The sequence below is a fragment of the Passer domesticus genome, chromosome 15 (assembly GCF_036417665.1).
Source record: "Passer domesticus isolate bPasDom1 chromosome 15, bPasDom1.hap1, whole genome shotgun sequence".
In the NCBI taxonomy this organism is placed as follows: domain Eukaryota; kingdom Metazoa; phylum Chordata; class Aves; order Passeriformes; family Passeridae; genus Passer; species Passer domesticus.
In genome coordinates this window covers 3,793,999-3,820,412 of record NC_087488.1, presented here as the reverse complement: position 1 = coordinate 3,820,412, position 26,414 = coordinate 3,793,999, and the positions used below count along the sequence as shown (strand labels likewise).

The 26,414-nt window shown below is 45.0% G+C and overlaps 2 protein-coding genes across 6 annotated transcripts in view; both read left to right on the top strand.

Annotated features, from left to right (window-relative positions):
• On the top strand, window positions 1–26,078 carry IL20RB (interleukin 20 receptor subunit beta). Of its 3 annotated transcripts, none has more exons than XM_064390481.1 (7): window positions 1–395; window positions 5,256–5,382; window positions 6,062–6,252; window positions 9,001–9,125; window positions 12,393–12,543; window positions 13,254–13,399; window positions 14,227–26,078. In XM_064390481.1, exons 1-7 carry the CDS (start codon window positions 338–340, stop codon window positions 14,350–14,352), a joined length of 924 nt encoding a protein of 307 aa, XP_064246551.1. In that variant the 5' UTR covers window positions 1–337; the 3' UTR covers window positions 14,353–26,078. The 3 variants fall into 3 exon arrangements, with proteins under 3 accessions (XP_064246551.1, XP_064246553.1, XP_064246552.1); XM_064390483.1 differs by having other exon boundaries at window positions 345–444; XM_064390482.1 differs by lacking the exon at window positions 1–395 and adding an exon at window positions 1,425–1,528.
• Window positions 26,013–26,414, top strand: part of GSG1L (GSG1 like) — a 55,403-nt gene continuing 55,001 nt past the window's right edge. For all 3 annotated transcript variants that reach the window (XR_010348121.1, XM_064390473.1, XM_064390474.1), the window contains exon 1: window positions 26,013–26,414. Coding sequence is in view for 2 of the 3 variants with exons in the window: in XM_064390473.1 (XP_064246543.1) it covers window positions 26,114–26,414 (301 nt within the window). In the remaining variant the exon portion in view is untranslated.

Sequence of the window (26,414 nt, the reverse complement as noted above, 5' to 3'; positions counted from 1 at the left end):
GAATGGAAAAACCCAACACCTCCTCCTTCCTCCTTACCAGCCTCTGTTGAAGCCATGTAATTGTCAGGGAGTGAAGCAGAGTTTCCCCATCCAGCAGAGAGCTGCACAGACCTGCACAGAGCTGCTGGCAGCAATTACCTGGCACTCCCTGCAGCTGCACCTCCCAGACAATCTTTGTGCCTCTCTGGCACTCTGCAGGCAGGCAGGAGGAGTTCCACACTGCCCTGCAGTCTCCACTCGCTGCCCACCATGGCTGGCTCAGAAGAGGCTCCCTGGCTGCCAGGGGAAACTCCTCAGATGTGGAACAGGGTGTGAACCTGGGCAAAACCTGAGCAAAATGCCACCAGAGCTCATCTGTCTCTTCCTGTGCACTCTGAGTGCTCCAAGTCTCTCAGGTAAATGACTGAAAGATCTTCACTGGCCCCATCAGGAGACAGAGAGGCTGTGAGTAACAAAGTCTTTTGTCCTTTTGTTCAAGATGCCTCAGCAGCACTTAAGTTAAATGGAGGTCAGGTGATCTTGAATTTTAATTCTTTTTCTAAAATGAATATCACAATAAGCAAGTGAAAAAGGCAATCTGTAAATTCTGTTGTGCAGGTCATTTCTGAACTCTAGAGGGAAGTTTCAGTTTGAAGGCATTTAAGTAATGCTGTATTTGTCTCTGCTCTTTTGCTGTTCTGTGAGAAGCTGAACTCTCACTTCCTCTTTCAATACTGATCACTCTGAGCACAGGGATGCTCTGCCTGTGGAGGGGATGCAGGGTCAGAGAGGAAGGATATAAAGTGCTAATTAATAGCTCAAATCACTTCTCTGAGGGTCTCCTTCACCCTGGAAGGAGGCTGTGAGACTGGATATCTGCTTCTCCAAGTACATGCTCCACACCAGGCTCATCTCAGAGGAGCTTGGTCTCAATCTCCTGACTGCATTCCAGTGTTTGCAATCTCAGTTCTCTACAAAGCAAACATGGCCAGTGTGCTTGGATTTTCCCTGGTCCAGGTTTCCTCAATGTGCCATTTTAGGTTGTGTCAACAATATTCTGGTTGTCTTGTGCTCCTTTTTTTCCCCTCTGCCTCAGAAAAAAATCATTTTACAGCTGCCTCACTATTTATAGCTCTTAGATGCTCAGACAGAATCCAGTGACAGCATCAAGTGGTTTCTGCTGGGAAGGTTTATTCTGTGCAATAGGGAAGATTATGACAACTATATTTTAAAAGATGACAGAGCTAGACAATGGTTCTTTAAAGAAATGTGGAGTTGTTTTTACTGCATTTTTGCTCAAGGCTTGGCTACCTGAGTGCTGTTGCAGGCAGGAGCACTGCTGCCTGTGTGGGTGGTGGCTGCCAGCCTCACACTGTGACAGAGAGTAGGAGGGGAAGCTGGGATAACTTACACCCTGTCTGCCATTCTCTTGGCCTTGACCTGAAATACAGAAATTCATGTCCCAGACTCCTTTCTGAGCAGAAAACATTTATCTGGTGGAATGTTGATGCCCTAAGCTGCCCCTGTGGCTGTGCAGAGCAGGCTCCAGGTCAGAAGAGTGTGTTACTGTCTCTGGGCTTTGATTCTGGGTGCTGGGGACACGAAAAGCCAAGGGGGATGTGCAGGGTCTTGCCTCTTGCTGTGAGTTTGGTTAATCAGCAGATGAGGGAGGGATGACCCCAGAGCCTGCAGGCTGGAGTTCTACCCAAAGAGATTTTAGCATCATTTATTATCCTTGTGGAAATTGCTGTTTCTAGGATTTAGAGATGTGCAGCTTTCATTTTCAACATTTAGCTAACAAAGAAAAGCCTTTCTCTTCTCAGGATGTTATAGACATTATTTTATTGTTACCAGCGTTGAGAATTCCCTTGTCAGATTTCCCTTGACTGGAATTTCCTCAGAGTCAGACCATGCTCCAAGACACAAAAAGTTGGTGGTGTTGTTGTTCTCCAGACTAGCAAAAGGTTAAACAATACAATGACTGGAAATGAAAAAGCCAATGCTTATTACCACAACAGGAAGGATTTCTCAGCCTTATACATAAAATTTTAAGGGATATGTCAGGTAAAGCACTCCTGAATACTATACAGCACCAAGTCTGAGGTTGCTGTTTCTTCTTGTGTTTGCTGAACCCCTGAAAAGGGATAATATTATGAATAAAGAAATAACTGTATTAATATTTTTAAATATTAGCAATAAGTAGTGATGAAGTAACAGCAAGTAATGAGAAAATATTATATTGTTCTATATTCACAGAGCAACAAGGATATTAAAATCTATCCCAGAGGAATGGAACTTTATCAAGGTTTATTTAAGGTATTTTAAACTGAAATGTAAGACAGACAAATGTACTAGACTTGCCCATGGTTTGTTTTTTAATTGTAATCCTCTAACACAAAGCAAATAAAACCACTAAATTAAAAGGGCCATCACCACTCTAAATGGAAATGTATTCTTTGTGTAACAAATTAAATAGAATATACTGCTGATAGGGTAGGAGACAAAAATGCTATTTACAGAGAAAATATCATTTCTTTGGCACGACTGGGGACATTAGGGTGAGAGTCAATACCCTGGCTTGAATGAGTGTAGTTTGGCTTTTCCTGTGAGGCTGCTGGTGGATCCAAAACCAGATGGGAATGTGGCAGCCCTGGGCTCTCAGCCCTCTGGGTCTCTGTCCAGTTGTCTCCTGCTTTGGATGATTATTGTTTCCTTTTCCTTCAAAATGAACAAACCAGAGCTGCTGGATTATTTCAGCATTGAAACAAAACACTTTACTCTTTGTACAGTGCTGTTTATATAACCTAGGATTGTCTTTCCTCCCACTGTTAAATTTGTGTTTGTTACAATTGCTTTGTGGGCTGTTGCAACAGATGGGTGGGAGAAATCATGAATATAATTTGCTTGGCTATGACACAGGATTATGTCTAGATCAAAAGTACTCTGGAAAAGCATGAACTCTCCTCCAAACTGTAACTTTCAGCATATAAGGCCAAACAGAAACTTGAACCAGTGAACTGCTTTTATAGAGGCATGGACATCGCCATTGGGTACAGAGCTTCTCCTAATGAAAGCAGGAAAGAATTTCTGTATGAACTTTTCATAATTTCAGTTTTTTTTATTAATTCTGAATTTTCCTAATTTCTATATGAGCTTTTGTGGTTCAGCTGAAGTGAGATGGCAGCCACTGTGCCAGTAGAAGACTCACTGGTTTTGACAAGAAAAAAGTGCACTAAGCCAAGCATAGCCAGGAAATGAAGATTGGTCTCAGCAGACAGGAAATAACCCTTGGGCCATAACAAGACTGATAGTCCAATTCAGAACTCTCTGCTTTTAAAATAGGTTTCTAGACAGTTTAATAATATAGGGTTTAGTACTATTGAATGCAAAAAAAATTTATATCAAAAATGTCCTAAAGTCAAGACTTGAAAAAATAGGAAAACCTTCAGTGCAGTTCACCCCTGCTCAGACCTGGAGCTTCATTGTGTCTCTGAGTCCTGGGGAGAGCCAATGTTTGTTCATGGAAAGGAAATCTGGTATGGAATTCACACCCTCAGGTATGCCAGATCCCGAAATTAACATGGGAACCAAGCGCAAGGAGAAGTAGCAAGACATCAGGGGCCATCCCTCCCTCATCTGCTGATTAACCAAGAACCATGGAGAAGCATGGAGGGCACAAGAGACCAAATGGGTGGTTATGCTGTGCTTTCCAACCTAGTTCATGTTGTTCACACATGTGATTCACACTGTGATTCTGCTGCAGTGTGAAGATCACTAAAAACTTTTGCTTTTTTCATTTTTTAAAGACTAGAAGTGCTTTGACTACAGTGCTCTGAGTTTATGGAGTCTCAGCATACCAGAACTGTGGATCTGGCAGAGAGTGACCATTCCATTGGCTAAAGGACAAGGAAGAAAATTTCTCATCCCAGAGAAACGTGAAATTTATTTCAAAGAGCAGCTGAGCATTGTATCAATAATGTATGACTTGTGCCAAAGAATCATAAGAGAGTTGGCATAATGATTGCCTACATCATTAGTAATTTTATAAAGATATGATACAGGAAATTAGACAGCTATTGTTCCAATGCTTTAAAAACATTGCTCATGGACTTGTCAGCCTGGTTTTGATACTGGGTAGAACAACTGAAAATTTACTAGATAATTTTGTAAACATGGCTCAGAAGAAAACACTCTTTTTAGTGGCAGGTAAAGACTATTGGATGACAAACCTGATTAAGTGACATGAATTTAACCAAAAAATAATCTTTAAGTAACACACTGTGATAGCACAGTTACCTTGTTTTGGGGAGAGTGTTCACCAGTGGGTTGATAGAAACCAGTCCGTCCATTCCTCCCTCCCAGTGGTTCTTTGGGAACCATTCCCTGCTGAGCACAGAGAATGGGATTTTCCTGGTATTGGAAAGTAGCAGAAGATAAGTCTGAAAACTCCCACAGTGTAGTCCCTGGGGCATCCTGCCTCCTATGCTCCAAACATTGCCAAGGATCTTATATGAAGATACCCCAGGGTAAAATCAACCACCATCCCTTAGTCATGCTGTGGAAACCTCAGAGGAAAGTAATAATTCCAGTTATAGAGCATGGAATAAGCTTATTCTGTTAATAAACTTTGATCACACCATACAGGTCCCTCCATTGTCAGAATCCTGTTGAAGGAGCTGTCCCAGAGCTGGGATCTCTCTCAGCAGCAAATCCAGCCTGGAAAGGAACAGCACATTTGGAACCGTGGCCTCCTTGGAACAGTTTATGGAGTGCAACAGAGCCAACTCTGGTTTTTGGCTCCATTAAACCCAAATGGAGGGCTTGGCCTTTTCCTCCCATCACAAAAACTGTAGTGAGAAAGCTCTGCTGAGGTCACTGTTAGACTGCAGCTCTCAGCCTGGGATGGGCAGCATTCATCAGCTTCAGCCAGGCAAGAAATTCTCTGTCCTAAACCAGAACTGACCCAATATTAAAAATTCATCCAACTTTGGAAGCTATTCACTACTTCATCAGGAAGAAATCCTCACTCACACAGATGTCTTGGTCAAACTGTTTTAGTGATACAATGAAAAACTGAAATAAGGCAAAGGAGCACTTTTAGCTGAGCTGCTCCATCATTTCTTCTTCTCTGTAATATACTTCAAACACTGAGGTGACTGTAGTGAAATGTAGCATGTGCATCTCTAATACAAAACACTTTTTTGCACTATTCTTCTAAGCTTTTTTTTTTCCCCCACCAGTAATTTTTTTTTCCTTTCTTTTGCTGGGAATTTTAGGAGGAGATGCTTTGTTGCCAGCACCTCAGAGTATCTCCATTCTTTCAACCAACATGAAACACTTCTTAACTTGGAGTCCTGTGATCGTTCAGGGAGCAACTGTGAGATATTCAGTTGAGTTTCAAGGGTAAGTATTCAATTTTTTTTCATTCTTTTTGCTTTTTGAACATTGTTTATCTCAACTTTAGGTTCTAAACTGTTGGGTGTCTTGATCATATTCAGTTCACAACCCTAAGAGAAGTTTCATGCTTTAGCATAGTTAATGAGAAAGGAAAGATTCCTTTTGTTCCAATTCTGGGACAGTTTGCAGGTTAATAGATGCTGGAGTAATCCAAGGTATTCATCAGTTCCATATAAGAAATCTGCCTCTATCCAAGAATTCAAAAATTAAGATTTGCAACATTTTATTTAGAGGAGGAAGGAGAAAACATTGAGCTTTATTTCTTGTAAACATTTGACACCACAGGCGGTTTCTGGTACATCTTGAGCTCTGACTTTTATTACAATATGGCTTTGGGACTGGGGATGATCAAGTCAAATGAGTGGGCAGGGCTTGCTGCATCAACACTGCGTGGGCTGTCCCCACCTCCCACAACACCGCGCTGCATTTGGCTCATGAACCCACTCAGGGTGACTTTCTCCCGATAAAATCCAAAACACACCCACACTGCTTCCAAACACCTGTGGTGCTCTGTCCCCAGTGCATCCCAGTGCAGGTTTTACCTGGAAAGACCCCACCAGCAGCTTTGGCTGCACAGATAGAGCTCGTGTCAGACTGCTGCCTGTGTGCTTCCTCTCCTCCTCAGGGAATACGAGCGGGAATACGCCAACGGGAGCTGGATCCCCATCTCGGAGTGCTCCCTCACCACAGCCACCGTGTGCAACCTCACCGAGGACATCTCAGCCACCGTGGCCTACAAGCTGCGTGTCAGGGCAGAGCTTGGTGCCACCAGGTCACAGTGGGGCACCACGAAAGGCTTCTTCAACCGCGCCATGAGTGCGTCCCGTCTTCAATGACATCTCCTGGGCTGCACTCTCAGAGCTGGGTGTTGGGGTGTTCTCAGGTGCCTGTTTGTGCCCAGTGTGTGGCAGGCAGAGCACAGATACGCACAGAGCACACTCTGCTTCTCAGCTGCTCCCATCCTGGGTTGGGGGGGGTTGCCTTCACAGACAATGTTCTTGGGTGTGAGTTCATCCCGAGGCAGAGCCATAATCATCTGAGCTTGAATTTCAAGGGTTTCAAAGATAAGCAAGACGACTGCATGAACTTCCTTTTACAGGCTGGTCATTCTTACCCTTAAATGTAAAGGTTTCTGTTCAACCAGGCTTGCTGTCGTTTAATCCAAGACGGGTAGTCACCTCTAGGAGGCCCAGAAACTGATCCTAAGGGAGCTTTTACTCAAGAAAACAGCCCTGTCATGCTCTGTGTGCCTTGTACTGTCCTGAAAATCCCACTCCATGGTTGCCTCTTCCCATGGTGTCAGATCTATCAGGTGACCTCAGAAGAGGAGAGAAAACTGGAACCCACAGCATTAATTTCCTCCTAGCAATGCAGGATGTTTTCTCCACGTCCTTCCAAGTCCTGCAAAGTCTGAGGCCCAGCTCAACCCTAGGATTAAATGAGCATAATGTTTCTCTGGAATAATTGCCTCTGTTCTCCGCCATGTAGTCAACAAAAAACTGTGGTGGGAAAGCTCTGCTGAGGTCACTGTTAGACTGCAGCTCTCAGCCTGGGATGGGCAGCATTCATCAGCTTCAGCCAGGCAAGAAATTCTCTGTCCTAAACCAGAACTGACCCAATGTTAAAAATTCATCCAACTCTGGAAGCTATTCACTACTTCATCAGGAAGAAATCCTCACTCACACAGAGGTCTTGGTCAAAGCAGCACCATCAGAAGTGCCACCTAAGCTGGTGACTGTGTCTCTTTGTGTGGAAGAATAGTCTAGAGAGTGCTTTAGATAAAAAATCCTTCCCTTTTCCAGCAGCTGTGGAGGCACAGACAGAGGCACAGACCACATTGTCACGCAGACAGGGGAAGGACATCCCTGAGACTGACAGGAACAAAAGCAGCAGCTTCTCATGGTTCAGTGAAGTATTTGGCAGCTTGGTCCTGTGTCCCAGGGACCCCAAAACAGCTTTCTGACTAAGCTGTGACAGTTCAGCTTGCATTGGGATTCAGTGTGAATGTGACAGATGTTTAAAAGAGAAAGAAAAGTCACTGCAAGTTCTTGTCCTTATGCATTTTCCTGCTCTGCTGTCTTAGGAAGCCTGGCACTGAGTCTGAGAGGAGCTAGGGGATTCAAACCCAGCCCACAGGTTGTGTCACAGGCAGCCAGGGCAGCAGCACAGCCCACAGCTCCTCCAGACTGCACAGCCCCAGGGCCAAAGGCACAGGGGCAGAAGCACACCGAGCAGGATAACTCATGGAAAACACTTTGAAAAGATCTTCCTAAAGCAAACAATTTAGTCAGCCTTCCTTCATTTCTCAACATTCAAAGAGTTAGTTGGTATCCAGTGTGCCAGCACAGAGCTAGATAGAAATGCTCCTGTTTGGCAGCTGCATCTTGCAATGTCCTTTTGTTAATACATTAGCACCATATTTGCTTTTAACCACCAAATGAAAACAGGTTTGGGGTTTTTTTAATTTTGAGATGTGGTGCTAAGGAGATTTTCACCTTTTTTTTATTTTTTTCAGCTTTTCATTTAGAAGTATAAAGTAGATTTCCAGGCCTCCCATTTTTGGCACATCATGTACATGCTCAGATTTTATGTTTTCATATTGTTCAGTATTAGTGGCAATTCACTGGATGTAAGAGCAAATTCTATTAAGAACATCTCTTCTATATGGCACCATGCATCACTCTCTTTGCTTTCTTGAAAGCAAAGAAGTTGAAACATGTTTCAGCTACAGCAGAGTGGTAAAAATTGGCATAGATAAGTGTGAATAATGGCACAGATAAATAGTGCAAACATGATTTCTGTACTGCCTTGAACTTCCCAGTTCATAAATGTTCATAAATGTACAGTGCACAGTTTCATCTATGCTCCATTGGTTCTCATTATTTCACTCATATTCCTCACAGCAGAACCCCAGACAAAACCAAGCTTTGAATATCAAAGTAAGCAGGAAGAAAATCGCCTAAAGATTTACTTGCATACATTTGCAAAACCTGAAGTCACAGCAGATCCTCAGCCCAAGTCTGTCTAAAACCATGCAGATACTAAAAGAAAATCAGGATTCATGTGAATTACCCTGAGGCTGATAATGTTTTTTCCTTCATCTTTGAAAAACTGCCAAAATTCCCATGAAAAGCAGTGGTTTTCCAGCTCCTGTTCTGGGTGGCAGAGCTGATCTTGCCCAGGAGCACAAGGGCTGACCTGATCTGCTGTCCCAGCTTCTGTGGCCCAGCTGGTTCTGCTGCAGTTGCTCTCGTGTCACCCTCAGGCCAAGCAGCTCCTCCACTGCTGGAGGAGAAAATTCAAAGCCTTTCAAGTTCTGTGCAGCTCAGCTGTTGCCAAATTCCCATTTGCAATGCCAGCCATGGTCCTTCTCCTGCTGAAAGTCTGCTCCTGTATTTGGACAGACAGGGAGGGAGAGCAGAGCGGTTCCTGCCCCAGTGAAGCTGTTATTGCAGACTGGTGTTATTCCAGTGGTGATGGCAGCCTCTCTTCCCCTCCTGTCTGGGCAGAAGGGGGGATTTCAGGGCTGTGTCTGGGTGGTAATGGTGGTCTCTGTGTTGGCAGCTTCCCTCACCCCACCCCTGCTGAGGGCCGTGGCAGACGGGCACCATTTGCTGGTGGAGCTGGCAGACATGGGACCCTCCTTCCAGTTCTGGGTGCTCTACTGGAGGAAGGGCCAGGAGAGCAGGGTGAGTTTTACCCTCAGGTTGTAGGAAATAACTAAGAGTGCCCTGAGGGATGCACACAGAGCCTGTTTGCCAGTCCCAGCTCCTGCTGTGGGGCTGAAGGACCTGCCTGGAGTGGGTTGGTGCCACCTCACCCTGCACACACCAGGGGGTTGCTGTGGGTTCCTCATGGAGAAGCTTGTCTGTTCTTTCCACATCTCCTTCTCTGGGAAAAGGAATCCCCTCACATACCTCAACTATAGCTAGGAGCCAGAAGTCAGGAACCAAAGGTGTTTGTGCTGACTTCTCCCTCTGAACTTCATCTGCTTTACTCAGACTGGGATTAAGGTGTCACACTGAGGAGCTGACAAACTTTTCTGTTTTCTGAGCCAGAAATTGCAGCATAGTAGTCTTTGATGGATTTTTGTTCCATTAATTTATCTGTTCTGGCTTTCAATCTGTGTAAGCTTCTAGCTTGTACAGCTTCCTGCAATGAGCAATTCTGCACCTTAACTCTTGTGCAGTCTCAACCTTGATTTGGGGATGAGAGAGAGAACAATTATTCCCCATTCACTTTCCCTGCTACTCTATTAGTTTCATATTCTGTATCTTTTTCCATTCAAGGACTCCCAGACTACTGAGCTGTTCCCTGTGGAAGCCTTCGCAGCTATTTTTGTCTTTACCAGGGTGGGCAGGGAGAAACCTGCAGAGTCCAAGGTGCAGGAACACTGTGATAGCACCATGAAACAAAACAAGTCTTCCCACTCCCTTGTTTCTCCAGCAATTGTTAATGTGACTACCACAGAGCTGACAATCCCATGGAACCTGAACCCTAGGTTCCTGTTTCTGAGGGAGGATGCTGTGAAAATGTAGGAGAAAAATTCTCATGAGCATAATTCCGCATTTTTCGGGGTTGAATTGCATTTGTTGCTTTATTACCAGATCCTCTTGCTGATCTTCACAGTTGTCTGTCATCTTTGCTATTGTGAAATGGGTTTTTAGTACCACTAGCAGGTATCAGTTTTCATTATTCTTCCTGATCACCTCTGTAATACCGAGTCCCCACCATGACTTCCTGCCACTCTCAATTAGCAATTTACTCATACAAAAGTCTTTAGCCTAAAAAGAGGCATCAGGAGCAGGACTGCCCACTGTGAGATCCAGCTAAATGAGATCAACCTTGTCCATGGGCTTCCTGACACCTTAAAAACAAGCAATAGGTTTATATCTGGTTGTGTTTTATTAATAAAATATTAAATCTTCTTCAGCATGTGATCTTAATGACCTCAACATTAATTCTAAATTTTGGAATACTTTCTACCAACTGGACTGTTGCAAACATTAGTTTTGCTGGTCAATACAAGTCCTGTGCTGGGACTCTTATTGTTTTTTTAAAATATTTTTACATTTGACATGTCTCATTTGATGTTTTTGCAAGACATCACCCCAGATAGTCATAGACCTGATTTTGTCCTTGAAATCTTTTCAAACTAATGGCCCTCCATATCATGCTTCTGTGGAGAAGGCTGTTTTGATGGTGGGAAGCGCTTGCCCTGCCAGGGGAGCCCTCCTGGCTTGTAGGACTTTTCCATATGTGTGGAGCTGGAGGCTGATCAGGCCTTCTGTGAGAACAGGTTTGCATCTGCAGCACAGCAAGAGGAGCAGTTGGGGAGCTGTTAGCCATCCTCTCATGGCTGGGGACACTGGAAACAGCAAATTCATTTTGCTAGCAATGAATGCAGACCTATTTATGGCAATAAAAGAATGTACTGATGCATAGGGCTCGCCTTAGCCTGGTTTTGGGGTGTCCATGGGTCCGGATAGCTCAGTCCTGTTCAGCACAGCCTGTCCGGGCTCCCAGGCAGCTCCCAGCCACAGGCAACCTCAGCAAGCTCAGCTCTTACGTGAGATCAGCTCTTTAGTGATTATCAGCTCTTTCTGAATTCAGCTCTTGGCTTGCTAAGTGCCTTTGGCAGATGCAGGGAGAGAGAGGAGAAGGCTGTGTGAGGTTCCACAGAGGTGTCCTTTATTGATCTTCTGCAAAGGTCTCAGGGACAGCTCTTCTGACAAGCAGGGCAAAAGTAGCTCTTTATACAGGGTACAGGAGTTTTAGGAATTGTCCAATGGCAAGGGTCGAAGGAAAGTGAGCTATAGTCTTACAGAGAGATAAGCAAGGGTCCAAAGGAGGGGAGAGGGGCTTCCAAGGCCCAGCCATCATGACTCTGCATTTCCTGTCCGAGGCTGCTGACTGCCATGGAGGCCGTGCAGGCCCTGTGCCTGCTACACTGCTGGTCACGCTCCTTCAATGTGCTGGAGTGTGTCACACTTGCACACACCAAACTCACTGACCCCTCACTAGCTGGTCCATCCCCTCTCTGAGCTCCCTGGCACAGCTCTTACACTCCTGTCACAGCCTGGTGATGGTTTTGGCATCCATCACACCCAGAAAAAGCATCCATCACACCCAGAAAAAGCTCAGATCAGTCGAGGCCTCGGCCATCCCCTCCTAACAGGGTACCAGGCTCTGGTCTAGGGTAGTGGCCCAGCATCATCATTATGATTTTTTGGCTTCCAGCTCCTTCCTTCCACTCCTCCTGCCCTTCCCGAGGTGTGTGGGCTCATTCTGCTCTCCACTGTGCTTTGTGTTGGCTGCTTTCATCCTCCTTTTGTCCTGCTCACACAGGCCTCAGATGTGCCCTGCTGCTCCCTCCTTTCCTCGCTAGATGAGCAGCATGGTGATGCCAGATCTTTTCATTTTCCCTTTTCTATATCTCTGTATCCTTTACACAGATTTTTGGAGCTCTGTAGCTTACTATTACATTGCTAGCTGGTTTTCCCAGTGCTTTTCCCTGCCCGGATACATAAGACAAAATATATTCCAGAGCCTCCATCCTACCTTGGTTCTCCCTGGGAACCAAGGCCAAAAACAGCTCTTGGAGACACATTTTCACCAAGAAACTTCAGTTCCACCTGTGGGAGGGGGATTTAGAAGGGGCCTGAACTTTGGGGAGGGAGAGTGAGTTGCATAATTGATGCTTTTTTCAATGATGCTAATTTACTGAATTTATAAATCTGTATTCAGCCTGTGGGGAGTGGGTTTTTTGTGGGCATTTTCCATGCCTGCCCCTGGAGGCCTCCAATAAAGACCAACCTTTGTGTTCCCTCCTGTACTAATATTATCTCAAAGTGTGTGTTGCTCCATTTCCATTTAAGGCACCAGTGGTAGGGCTGCTCTCTGATGGGAGACCCCTGCCCTGTGCCCTGATGCTTTGTGTTTTGGGGCTGTGGCAGGTGCAGCAGAAGGTGCTGAAGGAGGTGAGCTCCGTGGTTCACCTGGACACCATGGAGGCAGGAGCTGAGTACTGTGTGAAGGCTCAGACACACGTGGAGGCCATCAACAGGAGCAGCAGCTTCAGCCCCACGCAGTGTGTGAGGGCTCAGGGTAAGAGCCAGCCCTCCCTCCTGCACCCTGCCATGCCCAAAGCTTGTGGGAAATGAATTTGTAGAGAATTTTTTAAGTTAGCTTCTGATATAGTTGGCTTCTGATTGTGATGGCACAAATTATAACATCTGTATTGTCTCACCCTTCACATAAAACTAAAAAATAGAAAAAGTAGAATAAAATAAATAGCAATAATTGAAAAATTAAAATAATAATAATTCATCTATTAAAATTAAATAATATTTTAAATGAAAAGTAAAAATAAACACTATTATAATATTATAATAATATTAGAATTAAAGTAATTCAAACTAATAAAGAAAAAATAAAAATATAAATATATATTATATTATATTATATTATAATTTATTTTAAAAATAAATAATAATCACAAAAATATAATAAAAGTTTTTAAAACACCTCTCAGTTACCCCATCTCTTAAGTCAAAAAAAAAAAGCTTAAGCCAAAAAATGTTCTTCCTTTTGTTTCCACCCCAAACCTCCTGCCTGGCTTGCAAACATGTTGTGTTTATTCCCTGGGAGAGGAACAACAGGAAGGGTCAGGAGCACAGCCCCTCAGCCTGGCACTGGATTTGCTGGGGAGGGATGTCCCCAGGGTCGGTGGAGCAGCCACACAGGGCTCAGGCTGGCTGCAGTGAGTGCCTGCAGTGTCACTGAGAAGTTTTGCTGCTCTGTCATTTCATTTCCAGGTGACAAATCCATGTGGCTCGTTACTGCCCTCATCTCCTCTGCTGGCTTTGCTGCGGCAGCTTTTACCCTGCCTTTTCTTACCTGGAAAATAAGGAAAATCTTCCAATACTCCTGCTGCCCCGCTGCTGTCCTGCCAGACACACTGGTAACTTTTTTTTACTGTGCTTTATTGGTTTTTAGCATGCTGGGTATTCACAGGAGCATGGGGCAGGCAGAAAAAGCAGATTGCCAGGAAGCCTTGCCCTTTTTATACCCTATTGATTCAGATGAGTTCAGTGCCTTGACTTCTACACACCCCACAGGGGTGTCCCCATGCAGGAAATGATCCTCTGGCTTGTCCATGCCATAGGTCCAAGAAGCCTCAGCAACTCTCTTCCCTCCACACTGCTGCATTGTCAGAATCACAGGATCAGAATCTTCTGAGCTGGAAGGGACCCACAAGGACCCACAAGTCCAGCTCTTAAGTGAATGGCCCATATGGGGATCAAACCCACAATCTTGGCATTATCAGCACCATCCTCTAACCAGCTATGGCAGCACCAGCAACTGTTCAGGGGTATCTAGAAAAGAAGTGAAATGAAAGGCCATTGAATGTGAAAGGCTTTTAAAAAATTCCCTGGCAGTGAAGATGCTCCTGGTGCTTCAGGGAAAATGGCTTGTGAGGCAGGGACTGACCCTGCCTGAGCAGCTGCTCCCTGAACCAACCAGCTGTGCCACTGTCAACTCTGCTCCACGTCCCCTGCTACCCCTCTGAGCTTCTCAGCAGCTTGCTAAGGAGAAATCAATCAACAGCTCCTCGGGAATATGTGAAAATGTCCAGTTCAAGTGAGAATGCAGGTCAGCAGCTTCTGTGGCTGTGGGTTCTCTAGGCAGCTGTGGCAGGAAGGATGAGAGGAACACTTTGTGGGGAAAAGGACAAGCAGCCTAACTCAGCAGCCCAACGGTGTTTGAGGGAGTGCATTTGTTTTCCAGAAGGAATCAGAGCCCCCCACCCAGCTGATCCTGCGGGGCAGTGAAGAAGCTGAGCAATGTGACCTGATGGTGGTTGTGATGCCCTCAGAAGAAGTTCTCCAGCTGTGGATTCAAAAAACACTTTAGAGTAACCCAGAAAACAGACAGCCCCTTTGTAGCATCTCCATCCATCTTCATCAAAAGCAAGTAAAGGTGGCAGCTGCCAGTTCCTGTCCCTGTCCTTCACACCCTGACCCGGGAGCAGACATGGGGTGAGCCACGCTCCCTTTTTTCAGCCCCACTGCTGCTCCCAAGGCAGAGCTGACCAGAGCAGCACCTGGAGAGCCCAATCCCTCAGCTCCAAATCATTTCAGCCTCGGTGTTTTTACCTCAGTAAGAGCTTCTTATGTGGCTAAGCCAGCTGGAATGACCAGGGGAAAAAATACACATGCTGAAGTGAGGTCATGTTCTTTGAAAAGGGCACAAGGGGATGTAGCATCCTAATCTGTGCACGTGACTGTCACAGTGCTGGTGCCACCAAAACTTGCAGACAGCACCGTGAGGGATGCCTGGCTTTCACCAGTGCTTTGGAAGGAGTGATGTGGGAAACAGCCAGATTTCAGAAGTGTTTAGAGGGAGCTCTGCAAGACCAGCAAAGCATCACTGACAGTGTGCAGCTCCAGTATCACCCAGTCAGAGTGTCAAAAATGCAAACACTGTGTACACATGAAGGAAAAACCAGGACCTTTAGGGAAAAGAAAATTAGGGGTGAACTATTTAAATGAGAAAGGATTGGAGTAGAGAAAGATTGGGAAAAGACAGAGAAAGGTAGGCTCCAGAAATAGTAAAAGAAATGGGAAAAGAGAAAAAAAAGATACGTGAATAGTGGTCAGGATTTTCCTGGGTGCTTGCTGGGTATCCCTGTGGTTCAACACCACACCCAAAACAGAACAGTGATTATTTCACACAAGGCAGATGCATTGCTCTGGTCAAGAGGGACAGAGTGAGGGGTAGATGCAGTTCTTATCTTGACAAACACAGGAATATCAGGCTGGATGGACCAAGCATTGCCATTTAGTGACCATCCCAGGCCTGACAACACCATTATCCTCCAGGCACCTTGTCCTCTTGAGGAAGGAAATTGCAAAAGACAAGAGAAATTCCTTCTAAATACAGCTAAAATACAGGTGTTGTCTATATGGCAATTATGGCTGTCATATTGGAAAAAAGCTGTTTTTTCACCTGTAAAGCAGAGACTTGTGTCAGCAGGGCATGAAAAACCATTGATCTGAGAAGCTCTTTTCAAAAGCTCTTCGTGGTTTTAATGAAATGCAAGACATCTCAAAGAATGCACCTTTTCCAGTTCCATTCTTGCAACCTTGTGTGAGGCCATCGGGTGGCAACAAAGCACCATGGAAAGGCAGAATTGGCTCAGGAGTCTGTACCTGTGCTCTGCCTGGGCAATGGGATCCCTGGCTCCTGGCCAGCCCCTCATTTTCCTGTTGCAGCCCACTTGTTTGGTGTATTCCTGTCTCATTAGCTTCTTTCTGGACAATATTGGAGTGCAGTCCTTTGGTGTTGAATTGTAAGATGGATATTGCTGAATATTGAGCAAATTATAGGGTGAGAAAATCCATGTAGGTCTGGGCATTGAAGATTCAGTGTTCTTTATTAGTTTGTTGATAATTAGCTGGGAAATGCCTGGCTACAAGCACCCATGAGATGCTGGGCCCAGAGATGATTTGGAAGCAGAGAGGAAAAGGGCATTTTCATGGGCAGAAATTACAAGTGCCCAGCAGGTCTCACCCTCCCTAAATCAAGCTGGGCAGCAATGGCAGCCAAGCAGGGAGTGATGCTGGCAGTGAGCTGCAGTGTGTTTGGGAAGCACAGACAGCACAGAACTTCAGCTCCTTGCAGGGTCAAGGGCTCTTGGGCAAACATCCCTTTGCACAGCTTTGCCCAGTGCTTGAATTTTCAAGGGCAGCTCCACATGACAGAGGCCTTGGTAGTGGGGCTGGTTTAGGGAGCTCCCCTGCCTCAGCTTTATCCTTATTTTATACCCCATTGATTCAGATGAGTTCAGTGCCTTGACTTCTACACACCCCACAGGGGTGTCCCCATGCAGGAAATGATCCTCTGGCTTGTCCATGCCATAGGTCCAAGAAGCCTCAGCAGCTCCTCCTATCTCTTCCCCCCACACTGCTGCATTGTCAGAATCACAGGATCAGAATCTTCTGAGCTGGAAGGGACCCACAGGACCCACAAGTCCAGCTCTTAAGTGAATGGCCCATATGGGGATCACACCCAGAATCTTGGCATGATCAGCAACATCCTCTAACCAGCTATGGCAGCACCAGCAATTGTTCAGGGGTATCTAGAAAAGAAAGGAAATAAAAGGCCATTGAATGTGAAAGGCTTTTAAAAAATTATTTTCATGTGTATTTTCCAGCTGCACATTAAGCATAGAGCATATGTTTCTTCCTCACTTGCAATAACAGATTTTATGTCCTTCCTCATTGCCAATAAAGCAGTTAAACTGTTGTAGAAAACTGCACAGACAACATTAAACAAAAGAAACACCCGAGAAAAAATTCTTAAAATGGGGACATGGGAGAGAACTGTGTAAGTGCCACTGCCTCCTTAGCAGACTATTCTCAATTTACATTAGGATATTCCAGTTTATGGCAGCTTGAAGCCAAATTTGAGATGGTGATTGAAAATCCTTTTCAACCTCCTCCTTTGGAAGAATGTGGTGCATTTTGTTAAGCCTGAAAATCATGGTAGAGAACAAGAGCAATTCCCCTGCCTGCCATGTAGGGTGGCATTGGCACGGGCAGCTGCCATCACTGACCCCTTAATTCATTTTCCTGCTATCCAAAAGTTAATTTTGGCATGGCAAACACTGCCTTTGATAACTGATTTTGCTCCCACCACCACGATACCACCTTGCAAAACGGCTCAGACCATTCACCCCAGTGAAGGATGTGTACATGTGAGCTTTTCTCTCTGCCTTCCCCTTCATGAGGTACCAAGTGGCTCCATTTCTTTCAAAATAAACTTTTCTACTTTTCTCAAAAAGTGTTGCATGGAAATAAAGCACAAACCTGCATCATCTTCTGAGCGAGTTTTGGTTTTGTGCTCCATTACCTGTGGGATGTGAGTCCAAAAACCCAACCTTTTTATGAAGACTTTGTAAGAACAGAAGAAGTGGTAATTAGAACAGTTTTCAAAGAAAAAATTATGAAGATCAGCATAAAAACTGTGGATTACCTGAGAATTTGAGCAGAGTTACATATTGCTGCACTGACAAGAAAGCAAGGAATTCAATTATCTGTTCCATGACACTAACAGCCTGGAATATAGGGTAATTTTTCCTCTGAACTATATTTCATTAGAAGTATATTGCTTTTTGCAATTTTTATTCATTTCTCTCTCCAATCAAACTGAGATCTTTAACTTGATAAATTACCATTTTACGTGTTTCCTGCATTATTACTTTATGTTTTGTCTCTTCTCTTACAAAATCCAGAGGTAACCAAAAGCACTACTTTGACTGCAAATCAGTTCTATTTCTTGTGAAGGTGGTACTCCATCCTGCAAATAAACTGCTACAAAAATAATAAACATCCAAACCAGGGACAGATATTTATTGCTTAAAGAATTTGCCTACAGATGATTCTGTTGCTATTACAGTGTGAAACAGCAGAAACAGAAAATTACTCAGTTCATGTCTCTTGTGGTGTTTCTCAATAAATGGAACTATTAAAAAAAATCAGAAATTACTAAATCAAGACATAAAAGCAATTAAAAGATGGCAAGGTTAAATGAAATTGTCCAAGTAAATACTGCACACGGAGCCCTAATTTGGTTTCCTGCCGTGCATGGGCTATAATTTAGCTGTTACTACAGAAATGGCCCCATCTGAGGATTTTAATGTCCATGATTTGCTTGGGATCAACTCAGGCCTTTGATAAGAGCCAAGGACATGCTGTCCCCGTGCAGGCAGTGGTCCTACCACACACACCCTGCCCACCCACAGCCCCCAGGCAGGGCTGGTGTTGTTTTGGTTTTTTGAGTTTTTCTAAGCCTTCTGGTGTTTATATTCTTGTAAGAAACTTTCTAACAGACTCTATGTAAATAATTAATTGTTTTGCATTCTTTTCTGGTGGAAGAGAAATTTGATGGACTGTTGGTTTGTCCAGTGTCATTGGAGAGGTGGCACTGTCATCCTCCAAACCACTGTCACTTTTTAAAATCTATAAATGTTGGAGTCAGGAATTAGACTTCCCTTCTTTTTACCTTAGAGACTCCAGTGTCCACGTCGGTTCATTTTGTGTCCTAAAGCAACAGGCTGGCAGCAGCTTCCACTGGATTCACACATCCTCAGTGCTGGAATCCAGCAGAGACATGGGGACGCTGCCAGCCTGAGCTCTGCTAGTGTGCCTGCATTTAATGATGTTAAGGGTGACTTCAGGAGGGTCTCAAGCCATATCTGCTTTTTAAAAATCTTTTTTATAATTTTTTCTTTGATCAGACATCTGAATCAAGAGTATGAGGCCTATTTAAAGACTGAGCACAGGTTTAAGTCAATACTATTCTACATTAAGTCAAACAATTCCCATTTGGCAGAGCTATTTCAACAGAGTGTCTCTATCAGTATCCAATCCTGCAGTCTCGTTAAGGGTGTTGTATTAACACATACAAATTCCAGGGGTCTGTGAAACCTGGATGATTTGGGCACCATCAGTAGAGCCCATGATGGAGGAAAGGACAGATGCACACAACCTCAGAGGTCAGGTGGAGAGGTAGAGTGTTCCCTACCTGAGATCTTGCAGGATACTGAGAAAAGAAAGGACTTTTCCCCATCCAAAATCCAGTCAAGGAAGGGGTTGGAAAGAGGAAATATTCATGACCAGCTGTGAAGCTGGAAATACAGCTCCCAAGCTGAGCAGTCTGTATGATGCTGCTGAACTTCTCCCTCCTGTAGCTTCATTCCCATTTAAGCTCCCAGAAGATTCATAACATTTTCCCTTTGAAGAATTGCTCTCTCATTTTGTCCCTTTGCTGAGGTCAGAGAGTTCATGTAGACCTGTGAGACTGGTCTTTGATACCAGCCAGCTGTAGCTCTGTACTTTTATCTTATTGTGGTCTGCAAAGCAGCCTTCCACTGCACCAGCCCTCCCTGCTCTCTGCTTTCACTCTGCTCAGTGTCCTGCTCGTCCTCCAGGTTGCTCATCTATCTCCTCCCTCCTGCTGCTCTCCAGACAGGCTGATGGCTAGCATTTTCCCTCTTTCTGCCAAGTCCTGGCCTTGACTCCCTCTTCTGCCATCTGCTACAACTTCATTGTGAAATTTCATATTGTTCAGAGCCACACTCTGCTGGGTTTGGTGCTGCCTCAAAAGTCCCTCAGTTTGGAGGATGTCTTTCCCCATGACACTTTGTGCCATTTTGGGGCAGTCTTACCCAGCCTTCTCAGGCAGTTTGGCATTTTCTTAGTTACTTCTGCATCCTCATTTTCCTCACTTTTCCTTCAATGCACTGTGAAAAGCTGTCCCCAGCCAGGCAGAAGCTTTCCATGCAGCAGCCTATCTTCTGCCTGCTGACCTTTTCTCATCCCCTTGGAACAGTTATGCAATTACCTGCCTTTGCTCTGGAGAGACATCTTTGCCACTACGTTTTGCTTTCAGTATTGATCTCTTGATTTTTAGTTTGGTTGCTTTGTCTTCTGCTCTGCTCCTGGGGGAGAGATTTCTGCTCAAATTGAGGTTTGCTACTGAAAGGTTTAAAACCTGCTGGCTGTATGTATAAATTTGCTGTGCTCTATAACTTCTCTCTCAATGTAGACCAAATGCAGTGTCCCTGTTACATTCAGCTCCCAGAGCCAACCTGACCATCCTGCCTCCCTGTGGCAAGCAAAGCTTGTCCTCACCTTCAGCAGCACTACCCTGATGGGATCATGGGCACATCCCAGGGGCTTTTGGTGCCCTGGCTTGGAATACACCCCCAGGGACACCATGTGCACCCATTTCCTGCATGGCCCCATCAAAAAGCCATCCCTGCACCTAAGCAGCCTCTTCTACTCTGCTCTGGTAAAGTCTGTTTCCCCACGTGCATTTTGCACAGGGTCCAGTTTCTGCAAAGATACAGAAACGTGAAGCTCCAGGTACAGAGCTTGCTCAAACAAATCTCCCTGATCACTCCTTTCTGAACTAAAATCCCACTGCAAATCATAATATACTACTTAAAATGCCTGGACATATGGATGAATCCAATTATGGGGGAAAAATACATGGACATACAAATATGCAACATTACTTTTCATATAAATGACACCAAATGCACACAGTTTACTCCTTTGCCAGGCAGAATCGGAACACTATAAACATTTAAATGTTCTAGCTTCTGTCCCTAAAAATACATTGATAAGAGAAGGGAAAACTGTCTTAAAAAACACAACAAGGAAGTAATATAAATTAATTCATCTGTAGTTAGTGGATTAAGCACTTCCAATAGCACAGTGGGATATGACAATATATAACTTTATATGAATATGGAAATCAGACGCCTGGGTTATAAACGAGCATGTTTGAGTAATGAACCCTTTGACATTTCTCAGCACTGCTCTGTTTGTTGTGGCCACTTTTGCTCTGAGGCTGCTTTCATGACAGGCCAGGGTGCCCAGGAATATTGAAAGACTCATGAGCTGCCATTAAGGCTTTGATGTGCAAGAATGCTTCTTTAATTGCAGCAATAAAGAATGAAGTAGGTTCTGCTTTTAGAGTTCTTCTTAAGTGGGCCTGCAGCTCCTCATAACAGCTTAGACATATCAAAGTTAGCCTTAACAAAGAGTACTAAATATTAATTAAACTTTCATCTCAATCCAATCCAACTGTCAATTGTGAGGAAATAATTATTGTAACTGTAAGACAGAAAAAATTCTAAGTCAGGATCAAAAGCAGGATAGCATGATACTCAATTCACTCCCACCATAGGTGGGCACATGTAAATAGCTTGTTGGGAATTGCCTCAGGAATATCGTGCTTGCTCAGCCCTGACCTTTTGGACTGCCTCTTCAGGCCACTCAGCCAGCCAGCTCCCCCAGACACGAATCAAGGCATGACTCAGACCTGTCACTTCTTTTCATCTCCCTTCCTCTCCACCAGCTGCTGGAAGAATTAAATGCAGATAGCAGATGAGTGTAAATCTGCTGGCATGCCAGTCCCACCCAGCTCTGCCACAAAGCAGTGCTGGCTGATGGATCTGCTGTGTTTGGGACACTCAGGGAGCCTGTGTGCTGCAGGAGGGTGCCTGCAGTGCCACAGCCAGGGTGGGCAATGCCGACCCTGATCAGAGCAGGGCCCCTGCACAGGGCACTCAGGGATGGCTTGTCTACTGCCCAGTGATGCTGGACCACGGAAATTTTTATGGGAGAGGCAACAGTTTATTTTACCACTTCATTTCTGTCAAGACTAGTAAAGGTCTTTGCTACAGTACTGTCAGAAACCATTTTTTGCCTGGTTGCTTTAGGAACAGGGAGAATTTCCTGAGCAATCTTCTTGTCCTTGCCTAAATGCCCACAAGCAAAGTACGTGAAAGACACAAGTCATGAGTTAAAGTGAAGACCAAGATTTCCTGTGGTATCAATATTCAGCCCACCTTCACGGGGACCCCTGGGGGTTGTCCGTTTGCTGAGGGCTTAATTTCTGTCAGAAAATCAGGATTGTCTCTCAGCAGCATCTCTGAGATGAGCTGGACTGTGCAGCCCAGCCTGTGTGCTCAGAGTGCCAAGCATCACTGCTGAACACAGACTGCTTTGGGCCAGAGCTCTGAGGAAAAGATAAAAAACGGGGTGAAAACGGCAAAAAGGAGCCTGAGTCTGGAGTGAACACAAACTTCCCAGCTGGGTAACACAGTCTGGGCAAATATGGGCAATGTTTCCATCCCAACCCTCTTCTCCAAATATAAAAATAAAACCTGTTAAGTGACTGAGGTAAGGAGAAAATTCCCATTCTCCTGGACAGAGCAGAGACAGGGGAGGTGTATTGGGGGCACACCAATCATTCATATTTACCCTGGAAAGAGAGCAAGAGAAAGCTGTGAGGAGCTCTATGTCAAGGGAGGAAAATTCAAACTGGAAAAGGAGATTTTGAGCCATTTGCAAGACAAATGAATTGAACAAGGGAATGCTGTCGCTCTGGGGTGCTGAGGAAAAGCAAAGAGGAGCTGCCAGGAAGGGTCCAGTCCAAAGTGGCAAGAGGAGCTGGGAAATCCAGTCCAGTGACAGCTGAAAAGGATAAAATAAACACATGAGGAAGCCCAGGGGGACAGAGCCATAAGAAATGAAAATTTAAATAAAAGCTATAGGGGGTTTAAAATGTTGATTTAAATCCAGCATATAATCCCATGCATTTGACATTGCTGGTTCAAATAAACACCCAGACTGAGCTCACCATGTCCCCATCAGCAGCAGAGGACCCAAAAGTAGGGCTTCCTCTCACTTTAGTGAATGGTGCCTCTGTTTTCCACTAGTGAAAAACAGAGCCTGATTGAAAGATTCCTTTTGCAAAAGCTATCAGTATTTTAAATCCTCCCAGTCAAATTGGTTTTGTACACAGTAAACACTGAGTAATAACAATTTACACTGATCCTCTAAGAAATACTAAAGGAAAAGGGGTTACTATAACCTGGGAAGGTAATTTTTCTTACAACATCAAAGAAAAATTGTTGCAAAAAGATTTTTAACGATTCTTGTAGCCACAACCTGAAAAATATATCTCTGTAGCATTCAAACCCTTCTAAGTTATCATCAAAGATAATACCACATAAATACTACTTAATCCAGGCATCTGAACTGCCTTCTGCAACATATGCATGATCTTTCCATTTTTATACACAACAAATCTGATAAACAGAGATTATATAAAGAGAAGTCATTGGAGTATTACAGCATGAGCATAGCACAGAATAGTTTCCTTCTTCTCAAGTAATCCCAATAATAAAAAAAAAACCAACTGGTTTCCTTAAAAAAAGAAAATTATTCACATTAAAAATTCTCTGACAGAGCCTACTTTACTTTCTGTTAGTTTTTTTTTTAAATGCTTAAGATTCTAAAAGCTCTGTATCACAAAGCAAACCAAATTTCTGCTTTATTTTACCTTTTTTTTTTTTTTAATTTACTGCCACCATGTCATTCTCAACAGCTCTGCCAATCTGAAAAACAAGAATGAAGAAGATAAGGAGGAACAGAAATAGAAGTATCTGTTATGATTAGGAGTTAAATAAAATGTAAGAAGTATTTAGGACAAAATTATCCCAGAAAACAAAGGTCTTGGATGCCCACCCCTCAGGGAGATGGGCACAGGGAGAAGCAGAGTGTGCAGGCGTTGGTGCTGCAGGCCAGCAAACACAATCCACAGGGCAACAGATAGAGAAAAATTGTGAGAAAAGAGCTGTAAAGACCTATATTCACACTTGGAGAAGTGTGATGATTCAGATGCTGGCAGCCACTTGAAAGACAGTCCTGAAGAACAGCACCAGCTTCCTTGTGAAGGTTTTCTGTCAAAGTTTCAAGTGCTTTGTTTATTCCTCTTAGCAAGTGGATAACCCTGAGAAATACAGGAGCATCACAATTGCATTACTGAGTAAATGTCCTAAACATAAAAATAATTGAATAATCCAGTGGTCCTCTGAATAGCTATCACCTTGATTTCTTGCATGCAATTAAAACCAAGGAAAGAATGCTGATTATTTGGCTGCAAAATGTAATGCTGCAAGGGCTGGGATAGGGAGAGGTGCTCTGCAATTCCAACAGGACAAGAAGAGGCACTCTGCTAGTGCAGAGCACAGGAGAAAACCTGGCTCTGAGGAGGTGGCACTCAGCAGGCACAGGCAGGAGTGGGCAAGGCAAAGCCTCTTGGGTTCAAAGTTACTTCAGCAAACTTGCAGAGCTGCCATCACAATTGCTCTTACAGAGCTCTGTGAGTTTTCTCACAAAAGTTTTAACTTTCCAATTTATTTATAACAAAAAATGACCAAAGTCAGAGTGTAGAAATAGTGGGAAATCTCATCAACAGTTGGGCACAGACATTCAGGACAGGCACCAAAAAGAGCCATGAGTCCTGTGGCTACCTGTGAGGGGCAGCAGGAAGGCAGGAACACATCCTGGAAGCCTTAAGGAGAAATTTCACCTCATCCTCCCTGGCTTTCTCAAGGAGCTGGAGAAGCTGTCCCCCACGTCCTGTGTGGAGGCAGCAAAGCACAGCACGAGCTCTGCCTGGGGCTCATGAGCACTGTCCTGTCTGTCAGTGTGAGCTGCTTGGCTACATGGATGTTTCCAGCATATTGGAGATTTCCAGTGTGGAATATCAGATATTTCCAATAGTGGATATTTCCAGGGAAAGCCATTGCTCTGAGAGCAATGCTCCTGTCCTTCCCAGGGAAAGATATGGTACATCTGAAAGAGGCAGCTGTCTGTCTAAGCCAGGATATCCCTGTACCTGCCTGGGTTATTTCCAAAGGTTGGTCACTCCTAGCCTGCTAACTGGAGAGTTTCAGGTTGAGGCTGCTCTGAGAGGCCACCAGCACACCCATGGCCCCTGCAAGGAGTCCAAACTAGGCTGGAAGGAAATCCCACTCAGAAGGCACAAACAGCTTCTTCACCACTGGAAACTGAGTTCATCCACCAAGGGACAGAAGTATTGTGTGACAAGTGTGGCCACCTCAGTGCTGGACATGGGGGTTCATGGGTTGTGCCTCCACCACCCTCAGGTGCTCTGCTCCTCAGGACACTCAGCACTCAGCAGAGAGCTCTGAGCAATGTGCTCAGGGGTCAGAAACTCTGCAAGCCAGCTGGACATCATGAGTGGACAATGCACTTCTATTTGGAAATGGGATATTGAGTATTAACTACTCCCTGCTCTCCGCATTGCCATCTGGTGAATAAAGCCCAGGGTTTGCTCTAATTAGCTCTGTCCGTCTGCACAAAGCAGGACCTACAGAATTTCCTCCAGATCCACTTCAATTGAAACATCTGCAAGAGCTGTGTCTGGGAGTAAAAGCCTGGGCAAGGGGCTCTGCTTGGTGCTGTGAAAGATGTGGGTTTCACACATCACACACTTTCAAATCTAAATTCCTCTGGGGCTGCCAGAGCAAGCCTCTGAAGAAAGAGATTTGCACCAACATGCCGAAAGCAGAATCAAGCCCTGGATTTACTACTCTCTAGCTCAGAGCAGCAAAGCTAAAGTGCCACTCCATCCCTCCTCCTCCTGGACGAATCTCTACCCCGGGGTACACGAAAAATGCCTTTCGCGGCTCCACATAATAATAACATTAATAATAATAATAATACTAATTCTTTTCGGGACTGAGCCGTGACGCCTCCCCCAGGCCGGCGTGCTGCAGCGGGCTCCGAGCGGTGCCGGGCACGGTGGCAGCGGGTGGCAGCTGTCCCTGCCTCCTCCTGCCCATCCTACGGGAGCAGGGGACAGCGAGCCTGGCAGCCTGCAGGTGTCTCCCGGCGGAGGAGGCTGCGGAGCCCCTCGGGAGGATGATGTGCGGTAGCCGAGCAGATGTTCACTCGCCTCTGGGGCTCCTCGGGAGGCAGAGCCGCTCCGCTCCCCTCAGCGCGCTGAAGCTCCGCGGCTGCGAGAGATCGGCCCCGCTGCCGCGCCGGCAGCTGCTCCTCTAACCAACAAAGGCAGGGTTTCAAGTGAAGGGGAAGAATGGGAGTCTGGCTGCAGAGCTTCCTTCACCGCTTCAGCAGCAGACTGGAAGAAGCCGAGAGTTTTGATGCCTGGACAACTGGATTCTGAATCGTGAGAGGCTTTGAAACCCACCCCCCCCTCCCAAATAAAACAAACCCCTTTGACTTCTTCTCTCAGCAGGAGGGGGAGGGAGGGCGGATTTACCATGAAGACAAATCGAAGATGCAGAGCCCTGCTAGCAGTGAGTCTGAATCTGATGGCTCTCCTCTTCTCTACAACAGCTTTTATCACGACCCACTGGTGTGAGGGCACACAGAGGGTCCCCAAGCCGAGCTGTGGGAAAGAGAAGAAGACAAACTGCCTCAACTACGGCGGGAATGAGACTGCAAATGAGACGAACCAGAATGTGGTTCATTACAGCTGGGAGACGGGAGATGACCGCTTCCTTTTCAGGTATTTCCACACTGGGATCTGGTACTCCTGTGAGGAAAATATCAATGCTGCTG